This window comes from Mesitornis unicolor, unplaced genomic scaffold (genome assembly GCF_000695765.1).
Source record: "Mesitornis unicolor isolate BGI_N332 unplaced genomic scaffold, ASM69576v1 scaffold4365, whole genome shotgun sequence".
Taxonomy (NCBI): Eukaryota; Metazoa; Chordata; class Aves; order Mesitornithiformes; family Mesitornithidae; genus Mesitornis; species Mesitornis unicolor.
The window spans coordinates 10,308-25,733 of NW_010186024.1; the positions used below are offsets into that span (position 1 = coordinate 10,308).

The 15,426-nt window shown below is 41.2% G+C and overlaps 1 protein-coding gene across 1 annotated transcript; it reads right to left on the reverse strand.

Moving 5' to 3' along the window:
* Positions 1-392: 392 nt before the first annotated feature.
* On the reverse strand, positions 393-15,424 carry WDR82 (WD repeat domain 82). Its single transcript, XM_010185008.1, has 9 exons — positions 15,264-15,424; positions 10,070-10,167; positions 6,521-6,587; positions 6,243-6,342; positions 4,081-4,197; positions 3,351-3,506; positions 3,162-3,231; positions 1,222-1,364; positions 393-742 (listed from the first exon to the last, which is right to left on the reverse strand). Exons 1-9 carry the CDS (start codon positions 15,422-15,424, stop codon positions 713-715), a joined length of 942 nt encoding a protein of 313 aa, XP_010183310.1. The 3' UTR covers positions 393-712.
* Positions 15,425-15,426: the final 2 nt, after the last annotated feature.

The window sequence follows — 15,426 nt, forward strand, 5'->3', positions numbered from 1 at the left end:
CCTTTATTGCTTGGGACACTGGCTGGACCTCATCAATAGTGTCTGTGCCCTGCGGGATGCTGGCACAGCAAACAGCAGGGAGCTTCCGCCAAGCTCTGGCACCTGTGTGGTTCATTGCACACTAACTCGCCAGAAAAGATGACAGTATGGATAATGTATATTTACAGTCACCCACTCCTGTGGTGCGGGCTCCACTGCAAGGGACTCCAGCATCCGCTGTTTGAGTTGAAAACCGCCAGTGTTCACATTTGGCACAGAAGTAACTTTGCATCTGTAGACTTCAGTGAAACCAGAGAGATCCTAGATGTGAAAAACATGCGCTTACGGGGAAGGAACTGCCCGTTCCAAATAGCCTTGTGCACTTACAGAAGGAAAACACAACTACAGCTTAAAAAAATGCCACAAACATTTTGTAAATAAACCAGGCTTCATTGCTCTCAGAAATAATACCGTGTCAGTTCCAAGTTTGGCTGAAGCCTGCTGGGCACAGACTGGAAGGTAAGGACACGTAGCATGCCGCTTTGAACACGCTAGGAGGCCAAGTGGAAGAGTCCTCACAAAGGAACGCAGCAAATAAAGGTAAGACACATGGAAACATACGCAGGAGCAGGAACACAGTCTAGGAGACCTAGGCAATTCCAATACTATGCTTGCAATGATGTGTTGCTTTCAGCAGTATGGAAGTCATCTGTCAACAGCTGCAGTGTAGCAATTAGTCGTCAATAGTTGGCAACCAGAAGGCCTACAAAAGAGAGAACGAACATCTTGTACAGAGCAGAATGCAAATCTCTCCTACAGCAGCACACTGCAGGAACCAAACATGCTACCTTCTATACACATGCAGACAGAGAACACCAAAGAGGCTGCAACCCTCCCAGTAGTTTAGGGTTACAACACCTGCTTACACTGGTTTGCTTTGCATTGCACACACTCCAGAGCAGGTGAGTCTTACACAAATGGAAAATACCAGCCACGTAGTGACCTAAAGAACTTATATTTGTGTGCACATTCACTCACTGCTCTGCCTTCATGTGTGTGTGCAAACACTGGCTTGCCAGGGGCACTGCCCCACATATCTACCTACCAGGCAGGGCACAACAGACGGGCTTGGCTCTCACCGAAGCCTAAGGAAACACTCAGTGACAATGAGCCTTCTCAGATTCATTTCTAAAAGGGTCAAGACCAAACTGAGTTATGAGGAACTTAAAACACTTTCCTTACCATATTGGAACATGCGCTAGCAAAAGTCATGAATTTTGGATTGAACTGCAGACAGGTTATAGGACCTGTGTGTTTCCCATCCAGCACAGCCACCTTCATACCGCTTTCCCCATTCCAAACATGAATCTTCCCATCCTCTGAACCTGCAGGCAGGCATGGAAAACAAGACGTGCAAGATACATTGGAGATACCAGCAGAGAAAATCAAGTACAAAACCCTTCCTGTCAGAGAACTGTAGGAATAAGCATGCCTCATCTTCATAGCTTAACCTTTAAAATTCCCAAATTATCACTAGGGCATTTACAAAACGTTCCTAGAGTCTACACATCTGAATCCAAACAGCAGGTTTATATCCTTGCACTGCAGAGATTCAACCGCACAACACAGTGCAACACTATTCTGGCAAAGAGGTTATCAACTACAGCCACCCAGCAGAAAAGGAGAGCTGAGGCCATTCAACCAAGGAGAAAAGACCCTTGCCAACTTGCACCAATATGCGAGAGGCCAAAAGCTGGGTGTAAGAGTCACTATCCCACACGAGGTCTCAGCTCAGACACAGACTGAAATAATTCACTTGGTAGGCACAGAATCACTGAAGGTAACCAGATTTCAATGCACTGTGTCAAATATCAGAAGCTTCAGTGGAGATGCCAACTCTCCACGCTGCTATAGCAGGACAGGTTTTTCACTTTAAAATGGAATTTTGCAAACTCTTGAGGCTAGGCACTTCACATTTTTATAATTCAATTCTACTTTAGTCTCATTTTCAATAGTATTCCTAATAAAAATGCAGGGAATTTTCTTCTGGTTCTCTATATGTATAGCCTTTCAGGGAGGAAAAAATCAAGCAGCACAAGTTACAGCTTAACCAAATGTAAAAACTGAGCAGGAACAAGCATTTTGGAACTTCTTCCATTATAGTTTTTATCTGGAAGGGCACAGCAGGAAGGTAAATATGTGCAGTAAAGTGCTTTTCAGGCACAGACTAAGCAAAGATGTCGCACCCACCTTCTCTGCAATTGAGAAGTGCTCAGCCAGAACAATAAAAAAAAAAAGCTTTGCCATGACCATCACTCATCCAGGAAACATAAGGATCCAGATACCAATTATCACAAAGTTAAACAGATTTGACACACCACTGAACAAAAAAAGTGCTAGGAAAGGGCAGCACCACACAGATGTGCCTGATTTGCATTCATGGGTCCTGCTGGGGAGCAGAGGGGAGCAGAGTGACTGAAGCGCTTATTTTGGGGTGCCCAACGTGCAGCACCAGGCTTTACAGGAGCTGCAACTACTTTTTCCCCCCAGTCACTTCACTCAAGAGTCCTTCCTGCAGGGTAAGAAAGGGGGCCTGGGCCAGAGGAATCATGTTGGGAGCCATCAAGCTGATGCCTACTGCTTCTACCAAGGGTTAAGCAGAGCTCATTCCACAGACACGGTGATTTACAAGAGCCACGTGGACAGAAGATGCCGGTGCAGAAAAGTCCCCGAGAGATGTACAAATGCACCAGGCTATAAGACCAATCACCCAAGCACAGACAGGTGCCTTGCTCATCAGGGAGTGGAGGGCAGACCACAACATACAGCCCCAAAATGCTTTCAGAGGCAGCACGTGAGCACATCCTAGCCACAGGATAAGGATCACTGACACAAGTTATGTGACAGATCTCCACGCATTACAATAGTTTGCTAGTTTCTTATCTTTTTGGAATAGTGTTCACATAAAAGGAAAAAAAAAAGTCTTCTTGCAGGCTCATTTACATTTCAGCCTAGAAAATGCTGAGTAAACTAACAAAACAGAAAACGGTAATGCAAAGAAAGCTTACAGCCACACTGCATTATTGAAATACATTCTGCTTTCCAACACAGGCACAGCTTCAGTACTGTGTAACACACTTAATTTCAGACCACTGAAATTCTTTCAAGAAAAATTAGCTTACCTATCATGATGAACTGAGAGTCTGGTGTGAACGATGCCTCCAGCGTGACAGCCTTGCTATTGTTATAACCCTACGGCACAGAACAGGAGGATACATAGTAGTGTGTCCACAGGAATCCTGCAACCAAAGGGTACCTGCTCCCAAAACTAACACCCAGTTTCAAGTAGGTAACACAGGCAACATGCTCACCCCAAATGTATGCAGGACAGCTCCTTTAAAGGCATCAATCAGTCGAATGAACCCTCCATTAGTCGATATAAGGATGAGTTTGCCATCGTTACTGAACTTCAGGCCTGTCCATTCACATGTTCGATCGTACTGCATCTTAAATGTAGCAAATGGCCCCTTCAAAGAAAAAATGATGTAATATGAAATATGATGTAGAATATGATGTAGACTCTATATGCATTGCTGCTAACAAAAGTCTGCTTTTAACTTTAGCTCAGGAAGAAGTTTAAGATTTCTAACTGAAGTCAGAGAAAAAGCTTTTACCAGTCCTACTGTCATCTGACTTCTTCAAAACCATGAAAGTATGCTCAGTGCTTAGCCAGTTCAGCTGCCCACTCAATTACAGTTTCCTTTGAAATTTCCATCCTCTCTGACAATCCTGGCTCCATCTTTGCCAGCGTTCTTCCAGAATGAACAGTAAGGGAAAAAAAACCCAAATAAACAGGAATTTGGAACAGGGTAAAGAGTTTGCAGAAGTAAACTTTAACATTGATTCAAGAGTGGATTTCAGGACTTGGTGACAGCACGTACCCCTTTCTGTCTGCGAGAGATGTACTTACCAAAAACTCTCTAGGTGCTAAGTAGGCATCCCAGAAATAAACTAGAGTAAAGAAATCCAGCCTCTGAGCACTGAGTTTAGACTACTTCTTGCAAGCCAAGAAGCACATGAAGTGAAGTTAGGGTAGCTCACCTTGTCAAAAGAACGGAGATCGTAAAGCTTCACCATTTCAGAATTGACTCCAGCAGCAAAAATCAACCCTTCTGGGTCAAAAGAACATACAGGCTTCCCCTGGAGATGCATTAAACCCTAGAAAATAGAAGGAGTCCAAATTACTTTTGCAAAACTGATGCTCACATTTCTACCAGCACCCTTTCAACCTGCTGTTAGCAGGGCAGCAGCTTATGGGCAGAACAACTGAATTTCAATTGTAAATATTGAGGTTTTACGAAGATTCAGAACTCAGCTTCTCAATACCAGCTCTGACTACTTCAGGTCATCATATAGAGCTTCCAGTTTGCTGCAGTGACAAAGTTCACATTAGAAAAAATGAAGACCTCATTCAGGCTGTCATCCACCCAGAAGGTACACAGAGAAGGGAGGATGATGTGGCTATATTAATAACCATACCAGATAGCGCCACAAAGCACTGCTCCTGGGATTGACAGCAGTGCTCTACCAATTATGGTTGTGAAGGAAAGGAAAAAAAAACAAAACTATTTTGAAAGCAAGTAGAAACAGCTCCAGTAAACACCACTGCTGATCTTTCCATGCCTGTTTAATTAAAACTCACACCTTCTGCAAGCCAACAGACCTTACATATTAAAACTGACAGACAGGGTACTATCAGTGCTTATTTTTAATGTTAACTTTTCCTCAACTCACATAGTAACAGAAGTCTTAAAAAAGTTTGGTAAAAGCCAACAAGAGATAGATAGATAGATATAGCTTTCTGCATCCTGACTAGCAGGTCTGCACGTTAACCAAAATTCCTTTACGTAACTGCATGCACATAAATAAGAACACAGTTAATTAAATCAACAATATATTTAAGAAGTGTCTGCATTTCTGAAATACCATTCTTCTCTAAAGAAGTCTAGAGACCTCACTACTTCTCTCTTCTTTCCAATTTAGCTGTTTTCGCTGTGATCTCTGAAGGCTAGGCAGTAAACCAGCCAACACTCAGGCTCTCTCAAGTGGGACATTTCTGGTTTCCCGGTAATATTTCTAGGCACAACAGCTGCCATCTCATGGGCAAATCAAAAATTACAAGTAACACTTCCTCAATCTGTTTCCCAAACTTTGCTGAATGCAGCTTCCAGTTACAAGTCCTAGATTTACCATTCAACAACTTCAGGCATCAGCATAAATCACAGAACCGCTACTGAATTTACAGCCCTATCTCACCTATAGCAACTTTGAGATTGAGATTCATCCCAAGGGAAACTTGCACACTGGCATTAAAGGCACACTCCCAGAGAAATGCAAAATTAGAACCTTGGTTTTAAGACAGATAAACCATTTTGTAAGAAGTGTAACCTTTTCTTCCTTTTGCATTTACAGTTACATCATCTGGAAGAAGTAAACGGCCCTCTCATAAGCAAAATGGTTCCACTGAGATGGGAAAATATGAGAGCACACCACTATGTATTCAAATATAGGGACAAAACAGCTCATTGCCAATAAAAGGTGGAGATTCTACTCCTAGTCTTTCATTCCTGTCCCTGCTGCCACCTCTGGTACTTTTCTTAGCCCACATAAGCCCGATTCCACCAAAACAAAGTGAAGTATTCCAGCAAAATAAAGAAATTAAAACAAATAGGGTTTTACCTTGCTATAAAGTTAAATCTGCTCACAGACAGGCCTGATGAACAACAAAGGTGATGCAAGGAGATGGTAGATGATATGGCTGTTGAGTTACTTTAGATCATCAATTTCTTTATCAAATTTAATTGCATCAAGGCATAAACTTTAAACACACACTATAAACACTCAGATAAGATGCATTCCTGACCCAAGAGAGATGCCAGCTAAGTGAGAACACTCTGCATGAAGTAGCAGCCTGATGACACCCAGCTCTTCTCTTGTTTCATCAGCTGTGGGTGTTATTTCTCACTCTTCCCAGTGCCTCTCCAGCAAAGACACAGGTGAAAGTGAGCAGTGTTACACAACGTGACAGATATTTCACAGAGAGATTTGATCGAGGCTCCTTTAGCACTCCAGGAAGATGTCAACACTGAATCAGCAGCATCCATTTCTGGCAGTATTTTTGTTCTACAAGCAGCACACATCCATTTTTTTCATCCTTCTAACTGAAAATGCAACACACTACCTGCATGAATGTTATATCCTACCTGGCAATTTGGAGAGCGGAGATCCCAAAGTCGAATAGTTTTATCAAGGGATCCAGAAATAAAGGTATCATCCACTGGAGACATTGAAAGAGCAACCACTCTGCAACACCAAAGATCACATACATCAGAGACACACAAAAGTAACAAGTGTTGTGTACAAGTTTGTAGTTGCTATGCACAGTTCTACAAAGCAAAAAATGGAGTGAATCGAGTGTAACGTATCTTAAGCTCATTCGTTATTTCAACTTTTCCTGTACTGTCCCCAAGCCACATCTTACCTTTTTGTATGCCCTGGAAAATACCGAATATACTTGTTGTCATGCAGGGAGAGGTATCGGATTGTATCTGAAAAAAATAAACCATAAGCTTCATTATGCCATGGACCGAATGTTATCTGGAAGTGGTCACACAGTACACTTGCTCCCCACGGCAACAGCAAGCTTGCACAGTGATTAAGGCTGGTGATTTGATTTCAAGTCAGAGTTTGAAACAGAATCAAATTAGAAACAGACATAAAACAACTTGGTTTCCAAGGCAGAACTGGAGATCAGGCACCAGGAAAAGATACTTCCCCCAGTCTGAAGACATATTACATCTTAAAGGCAAACTTTCATGTGATTTCTACAAATTAATTTCAAAGTTGCTAAAATTTAAGTAACAGTAGGTTTTATTCCATCATTCTCAAATGTGAGAGTATCAAATTTACAAAGCTGATTCTACCACTTTTTATCGCTATACAGCACAAATCTTGCTGTCTTACCTATGCAGGTATCCAGCAAATAAGTCTTCAACTAAACAGTAAGCATAGGAAGTGTGTGAATTCTAGCATTTAGCCAAAGAGAAGATAAAAATATGAACTTCAAATCCCAGACAAGACCACTGAAAAGTAGGAAATCTCTCTTTTTTTAATCTGACAATCAATATTCACACATGCTTTGCACGTAAAGCAGCTAAACTTCACGAAGAGGACACAGAAGTAATCTAAAGCTTAGTCTACTTAAAGCAATCTTAAAAATAGATTGAATAAATCAGAGTAGAACCACAACATCTCACAAGTGCTAATTTTATTCTGAGTACAGATGAACATACTAAGAGTACTCCAGAATTTCAGAAGATGCTGTTAAGACTTTTTCCCAAGTTTAAAAGAAATCCTTGTAAGAGGAAACAATTACTAAAACACAGAAGCCACTTTTCAGTCTCTATGTGCAGATCCATCTGAGCAACGGAACATGAAGAGCACAAGTTAAACCACTGATATCTGAAAGCAACGTCAGCAAAATCCCTTCTCACAAAGGACACTAGTTTAAGCTGCTGCTGGATGGAAAATGCTGGCATTATGCACCTGCATTATAGGCTCTGTAGTGTTGTAACAGCAATTCCTGATGAGGCTCCAAAGATAAACTGAAGGAAAAGGACATTTTTACTTTTGACTCAGAAGACCAAGAGCTGACAGGATGTAAAATGCACAGAGCATTTTAACACTCATAGGGGCTGCTGTGTTCAGAGCTTTCTGAAAGGCTTATTCAGCAAAATTTAGTTTCTGTGAAAAAATGAGCAAGTTGCCATTTTTGCCTGAGGTTTCACATCAAGCTGAGATCAGGATTCTAGACCACCCTCCAGTATTTGACAAGAGAACTAAAGCAGACAAATCAAGATGGAACTATAATCACAATATGAGGAGTTGGAAGGGACCTCGAAAGCTCATCCAGTCCAACCCCTGCCAGAGCAGGATCACCAGACCAGGTCACACAGGAACACGGCCAGGCGGGTTTTGAATGTCTGCAGAGAAGGAGACTCCACAACCTCTCTGGGCAGCCTGGGCCATGCTCTGGCACCCTCATAGTGAAAGAGTTTTTCCTTATGTTCACGTTGAATCTCCTGTGCTCCAGCTTGCACCCATTGCCCCTTGTCCTGTCATTGGACATCACAGAGCAGAGCCTGGCTCCTTCCTCCTGACACTTGCCCTTTACATATTTATAAACATGAATGAGGTCAGTGGCACACCACTCTGAAAGGCTCCAAGTGTCCTGAGGTGACTACTCAAAACATAAATCCCCTACACCAGTGTCACACCCCATCACAGCTAGAACTACGTGCTTCAAGCACGCCGTTAAGACACATCTCTAGTTTTCCCTGCAGGAACTGTTGTTACCTGATTTCCGAAGTATCCATGCAGAATTTCATCTTCCTTTGCTAATGAGGAAGCACTGGGAAACTGTGATCCTTTGTGATCCCTTTTGTTGGCAGCGCTCTGTCCCAGGCAAGGCAGTGGCCTGTACAGTTATCTCCTGTACCGGGTGGTATCATAGACCCTCAAACTGTACAAACTACTACCTCAGCCTGGAATCAGGCGAGAGGAGCTAGGTTCAAAGGTCTTGAGGAAATCTTCAGATGTAAGGGGATTGGTAGCAACTCCCGACACATAAAATGCTTTAGAGCAAGCACCAGCACTTCCGTAACACGTACCTGGGTTAATTTTCCCTCCTGATAACTGTGTAACAAGTTAAATACAACATACCTTGCCCAAGACTGCATGCATTAGTATCTGGACCCCTACAGAACACACTGCTGGTTTTATTAGGCTTATGGTTCATAACAGCAACTTTCACATTCTACCTCTCTCTTTTCTTCTAATCAAGTATTTCCCATACTGCTACCCTGCAGGATGAAGATCCAGAAGTTCTGGTTTCTCAAAGGCTTACCAGTGCTTATAAAACCTCACAGCTTAAAATTACATCAAAAATGATTTGTTACATTATATGTTCATTCACTGTAAATAAAATCCAAGTCAGAAATGTGATGTAACAAAGTAATAATGTAATTCTAAAAAAAATCACCAGGCTTTGAAACAGACTAAAACAGGCAAGTACTTCCCATCACACTTTTAACCTTTTGACACTACTAAATCCAATTCTGTTGGAAACTTCCTTGTTCCTCCAGTTTCAGGCCCAGCTTGTTCTGGTTTGACTTGACTTCCTAACTCTTAACCTCCATCTACTCTAAATTCATACTCTTTAAAATTCCTTAAGTAACCTAGCACACACTGCAAGGCACCAGCATCTCTACTGTCAAGCTCCATCTCTGCAAATGAAAAAAAAACAAAACCACTGTTCCAGAAATGCTTCGGAGTTCACAAATATAATGTTAAAGTGCTCCACTAAGAGACTTGCTCACTAAACCCTCAGACACTAACTACAACAAACAACATTGAGACAAAATTTGAAATTAACACTAACTGCTTTCAAACTTAGGCAGTATTGTCAGACAGAATTAAGGTACCTATCTGTGCCAGATCTTAAATTTGAATTTTTAATTAAACTACAATACATTAATAGAGAGTCTGTGACCTCACAGGTCTGTCTGGTGATCTGCCACTGAACTTCCTGTCCTCCCTGCTGCGTACAGAGAATGGCAAAACATTGCCTTCCTTTGTGGTTGACGAGTGTGTAACAGACAGCCACAGCGTTTAGCCCACCTTCTGGCCATACACTCCTATCTCAAATCACACACAGAAATTAAGGCATAGAGGCTGACAGCACTGGTATCAAACAGCAAAGTGAACAGCAGAATTAAGAAATGAACCTTTATGGCATTAACTACATTTAATCCATTAGTTATTGCAGCAACGAACAAAACTCACATCAGCATGCTCAAGAGAATATCACCAAGTTGCATATTAGAGTTCAACATTAATTCCTCTGTCTCTGACAGTGTATTTATCACTGAAAAGTTACTCTCATTTCCTCCCCAGCTCTTTAGAGCTATTTATCCAGGCATGTAGTTATGAGAGTAAGATTAAACATGCTCAACTCCAGTGGATCACTTACCATCTATTTTGTTGGAGCTGTACACAACAGTGTTGGCAGCATGTGTGTACCTGATGAGGTCTACTCCATACTTCTTACTGTACAGCGTTCTCTTTGGTCTGTCAGAAGGAAGCAGAAATAATTGCACTCACTGTAACAAAAAGCTCAAACCGAAACTCACCACATTAACAAGGCCTGTTTTCATTGAGATATATTACAACATCATTTCAAGTGGTCAGATGTTTTCATACAAAGAAAGAAAGGCATTTGTATTTGATTTTCAAACAACCACCTTAGTGTTTTCTCCAAGACTACCCCTAGGCTTGAGGGGTTCCCTGTTAACACCTGCAAAATGCACTTGTCTCCTCCAAAAATTCTTTCCCATGTCTACTCTAAAAAGCATGTGAGGAGCCAGCATAACAAGCCCTTAATGTCAAGCAGTACTGCCTCTTCATTTCCTTGCCCATCAAAATCTCTAATTTATCTGCTGCTTATTTTATATAAAGCATAACTTGTCTATTTGCTCTATCTTACTTCAAAACCTGGAATAGGGTATCTCATTCACAACAGGGTTTCTCGGGTATTAACACAAGCATGTATATATACCAGCAGTTAGTCTAGAAAAACAAAATGGTAACAGACACTCTCAAACTACTGGAGAATTATACTCATATTTGGTCCTAATTAAAGCATAATATTCAAATATGTCATTTTGCAGCAAAGTTAGAGACATTCTGTTAAGAGCAAAGACAACATGCAGAACTAGATATTTTGGCGCCTGGTAAGCAAATTCTATACTGTAGTATTAGAAATTTAAACCACAAAGTTTAAACACAGAAGTAGCTGGTTAGTGAGTGTGTCTCGCAGCCATAGCTGCGGCTGTTTAAGTGGTGCAAGGTCTCCACCACCTTCCTTCCCCTTTCTTACTCAGCTGAGGTAGCATGGTGGTTTCAAATCTGGGCAGTCAACCAACAACGGTACCAATCAACATCAGAAATAGTACATTCACTTCCAGGACATATTTTCAATGCAGAAATTAATAACTCTGGTTATTACACAGGTCAACAAAATATTTTACCAACACAAACCAAAGACAACAGAATAGGATTGGAAGCAAACAGCAGGAGCCATTTAAACCTATACTGCTGCCAAAAGTAAAGTTTTGGACTACACCCTCAGACAAGGTATTTCTAAAATGCTCAATTTTTATCTTGTTTTCATTAGCCTCAGATTGACACACCCAAACAAGAGTGTGAGTTGGAGATTTTTCATTCTTAAAGATTAATTCGCAAACAGCAAAAGCCATAGGGCTTTAACTTCAAAAGAACTTGCTGGTGACAAGCTTCCATTAACAGAAAGCCAATACAGCACATGTAAGTAAAACCCATGCACCACCTGCACCCCTTGGACTAAATCTCAACATACTCTTCCTCAGCTCTTCAAGTAGATTTCTACATCAATTTTCAGATGCAAACATGCTAAAAATTGAAGACACATTAAACATAAATTTAGACACCAAAATTCTGTAACATCATGCCTGATACAGTTCCCCATACTGTCTGCAGTTACCTCAGCTATGCTGTTGACCAAACTGAAAAAACTAAACTGACCCCACCAACTTCAAAACTTACTAAGACTCTCATGCCTAGTCTGCCTCTTCCTTACCTATGAAAAGTTAAAAGCTTAGAAGATCTATTCAGAATAATATACATCAAAGGATATACAAAGACAAAAACTGACAGAGACAAAAGCACATCTACCCAAAAGAAAAGAAAGTATTTCTGTGTTTTAAGAAAGGTGAAGTTCTCATTTAAGCTGATACAAGCAGAAGCCTGTCACTTCACAAATGACCAACCACCTCTTCCCAATCGACTATTTAAAAACAGACAAGAAAACCAAGTCTTACATATTTTTTTAAACAAATCACAATCACTAAACATAATTCCAAGTTTAACGTTAATCTAAGCAGCCCACTTGCAAACCAAACAATATCAACGAAGAAAAATGCTTTACGAGACCACAGTCAAACCTGCTGTAAAGATGAAACAGAACACAGGCAAGGTTTGAAACATCACCTGTGCCTTAGGTTGAATCACTACTACTGCAAGTAAAACCACCGAGTACCAGGCTCACTGCTATGTCCTGTAAACACCACGGCTAAGCAGGAGTCCCAACCCATCACGTCTCTATTTCTATAAATAATACACAATTGGTACACACTGAAATAAAAGCCAAACTTTTGAGAGATCACCATTATATCATACGGGGTTACAAATCTGCAGCGGCGTCCTGTTCCCAGCCTCAAGGACTGCTGCACATCACAGCACACAACTCCGCCCTGAAAGTTTTCAGAGTTCATTCTTAAGTCCCAACAGACACAGGTAAGCCTCTTGGTTATGCTTTTGAGGCAGCCTATTGTGAAGGTATTTGCCAATGCAGAATGGGTTTAAAAAAAATATAATCAAAATTCAGTTGGTTACAGATTTTGAAATACAAGTGGAATATCTGGTCCAAATTTTTGGATGCTCATGAAAAAGCAGGACAAATTTTTCTAACTTGCTGCCTAAGCTCAGAACATACATAAGAGAATCTGTTTCAAGGAGATCACCACATCCTGTCAGCTCCTGGCTACACACTGCTGTCTAAACTGTCCTGACACTTTCAGAAACTGAAGATCACCAAGATGGGGCTCTGTCATATGGTAACAACTCTCGTATCTGTATGGCTCATTACCATATGGCAAAATCAAGCAAACTAGATGAGGGTGTACATAAAGTATAACCAAACACAGCTGCATTTTTTGTTCTACCAGCAGAACCCCTCATAACAGGGGAAAAAAAACCACACTAACTTTGTCACTTTCCCATGGGGAAAAGTTTTAACATTTGCTAAAGGGGGGAATCTTATCTTGAAACCCAGAGAGCAGGATATTTCCTCCTGGCCTTTATATTCATTAGCAATGGCATATACAAAAAGTGAGAGTTCCAGGCCCTTGAAATGGTTGTTTAAGAAAAAAGAAAAAGCAAATAAAGCCACAATAGGCCTGAAACGGACAAATTCCACCATGTCACTACCGTGATCATTCACAGATTTGATTTTTTGTCTCCACATGAATCTCCTGTGACAAAATAATTCACAGTTAAAACTTTCCAGGTGAGAGAAAAAAGTATGTCCTGCATCCCACGGTACCTCTAAAAGCCAGAATTACACTTTTAAGTCAATCAGTAGCACATGAGAAACTTTCAAATTAATTCTATAACCACTAGAGAAACACATCCTGAAACACAGGTTACGCTGATGAAACTGCTCTCACTGCCCTGTAGCACTGCAGCAGGCAACCACTGATCTTCTACTTAACTTAATTAAAGCAAACCCTCTGATTGCAAAGCAGATACCAGGACTAGATGGAGATAGAGATGAAAGGACCAAATGCCTCAAAACCCATTAAACTATTCTTTACAAGTTTGAAAGGGGAAGAGCAATCAATACCATCTGCATTAACATCCCTCAGCCCTTCTACGATTGTCTGTTGTCTATAATTAGGATCTAGGATACAATCCATGGCAGACATCGTACATATAAAGCTACCTATTCTTCCATAAACAAAAATAAAATAATTTCAAATAAGAGTTCACTCTATCAGATGGGGAACACCAACAACTTTAAGACATAAAGCAAGCAAACTAAACAGAATTGTAAAATAACATTTAAGTGGCCTACAAAATTAAAAGAATTTGAGAGAATTAGGAGGATGCAATCTTTCAGACACAAGAATGAGTCTGAGTTAGTCTGCTTGAAAAAGCAGGAAGATGAGGATTAGGAATACCTGGTTTACTAGAAAATTACGCAACACTGACAAATTTACTTTCTGGTACTCCCAAGCAATTTCTTCTACATTCCTGCATTTTTCTGTCCTTTTTAATCTCTCCTACAATACATGTGCTCTTTTTTCTTTCACTTCCTGTGTGTATAGGATGCTCTCTAGTCTTGACTTTACATAAAAAAACCCCACCTCAGAATTACATCTCTACACCAACCACATGAAAATGAAAACAACATTTAAAAGGATTTAAACCAGCCAAATGCATACTTGCAGCAACTGAGAAAGTTTTTAATGGAATGAATGACATCACTTGGCTCAATTTGTTTCAGCTCTCACAGAATACAAATGCCTTTTGCATACGTTCCAAGACACGAACTGCAAGTGTTACTTATTTGCACTTTTCTATCCTCTGAACAAGAGCACCATATCTCAAGTGCTGTGCAAATTTCTGGCGTTTTATCCCTAAGAGAGGATGAGAATCGTGTGATCAACGAAAGCAGCAAGATAAACTGGACAACTCTGTTCAGTGAGAAACAGACACCTTAATTCATTAATCTCAAGTAACAGAAATCAATAAACATCTTGATTGATTAAACATAAATTAAGACAACATTTGAAGATGCATGTAAATCACACACGTATTTTAACTGTGCTTTAGAGATAAAAATGCAACTAGAGAAAAGGATTTAAAGCACAGAGGACCACCTTTATCTGCAACATTCCCAAATACCACTTAGAAACTAGGCTAAGAAAAACACTATCAAGTTTCTAGAAATTATAATGAATACACACTACATGACATTAACCTTTTGGCTTAAAGTATTTATCCAAGTTACACTCAAATTAGGCTGTTTAAAAGGGCACATCTGTACAATGCTCGCAGCAATTACTTCTATTTTAATTAGTGAGACTTAAACCCAGAGAAGCCAGTTTGCATACCTGTAACAATCCCGAAGCCTAGAAATGTGACCAGTCTCAACCCCTTAAGCTTAACAACTATTTAGTTCTCACAGCAGTGAGCTCACACTTGGGAAATTACCATCGCTGGCTCCAACCTACCAGAGATAACGAGCAGAAACCAAGCCGCTCTCAACCCTGTGCCCCTCTTTAACGGTTTATACCTCTACTCCACCCTGCCTCGTCAGACACAGTTGAAGTTCCTCTCACAAACCTACACTACAAAACAACAAAAGCAAAGCTAAAGCTCACCAGGACAGATCCTCCATCTCCTCAGCGCAGCTTCTCCCCGAACGCCGCAACGGCCGCCAGCCAAAGGCGGCGCCCTTCACAGCCCCACCCCGCCCTAGAAACCCCCCCATCCCTCCCCAGGGCAGGCAACCCGCACCCTCCACCTGGCGGAGAGGCGGGCCAGGCCGGGTCCCCACCACTCACTTGCCCTCCTGGCAATCATAGAGAACGATGGAGTCGTCGTCGCTGCTGGAGATGACGGTCTCGCCGTTGGGGCTGAAGTCGAAGCAGTTGATCTTGTCCGAGTTCTCGCGAAAGACCTTGGCCACGCGGAAGCTCCGCAGCACGTTGTCCGTCAACTTCATCC

Bases quoted from the DNA above. Each gene is read 5' to 3' on its own strand.
- WDR82 (XM_010185008.1), bottom strand. From the start codon at position 15,424: ATGAAGTTGACGGACAACGTGCTGCGGAGCTTCCGCGTGGCCAAGGTC. The intron at 6,343-6,520 runs GTAAGATGTGGC...TTGGTGTTGCAG, and splicing joins TTTCCAGGGCATACAAAAAG to AGTGGTTGCTCTTTCAATGT. The intron at 743-1,221 runs GTAAGGAAAGTG...TCTCTTTTGTAG, and splicing joins CTAGCGCATGTTCCAATATG to GCCTTCTGGTTGCCAACTAT.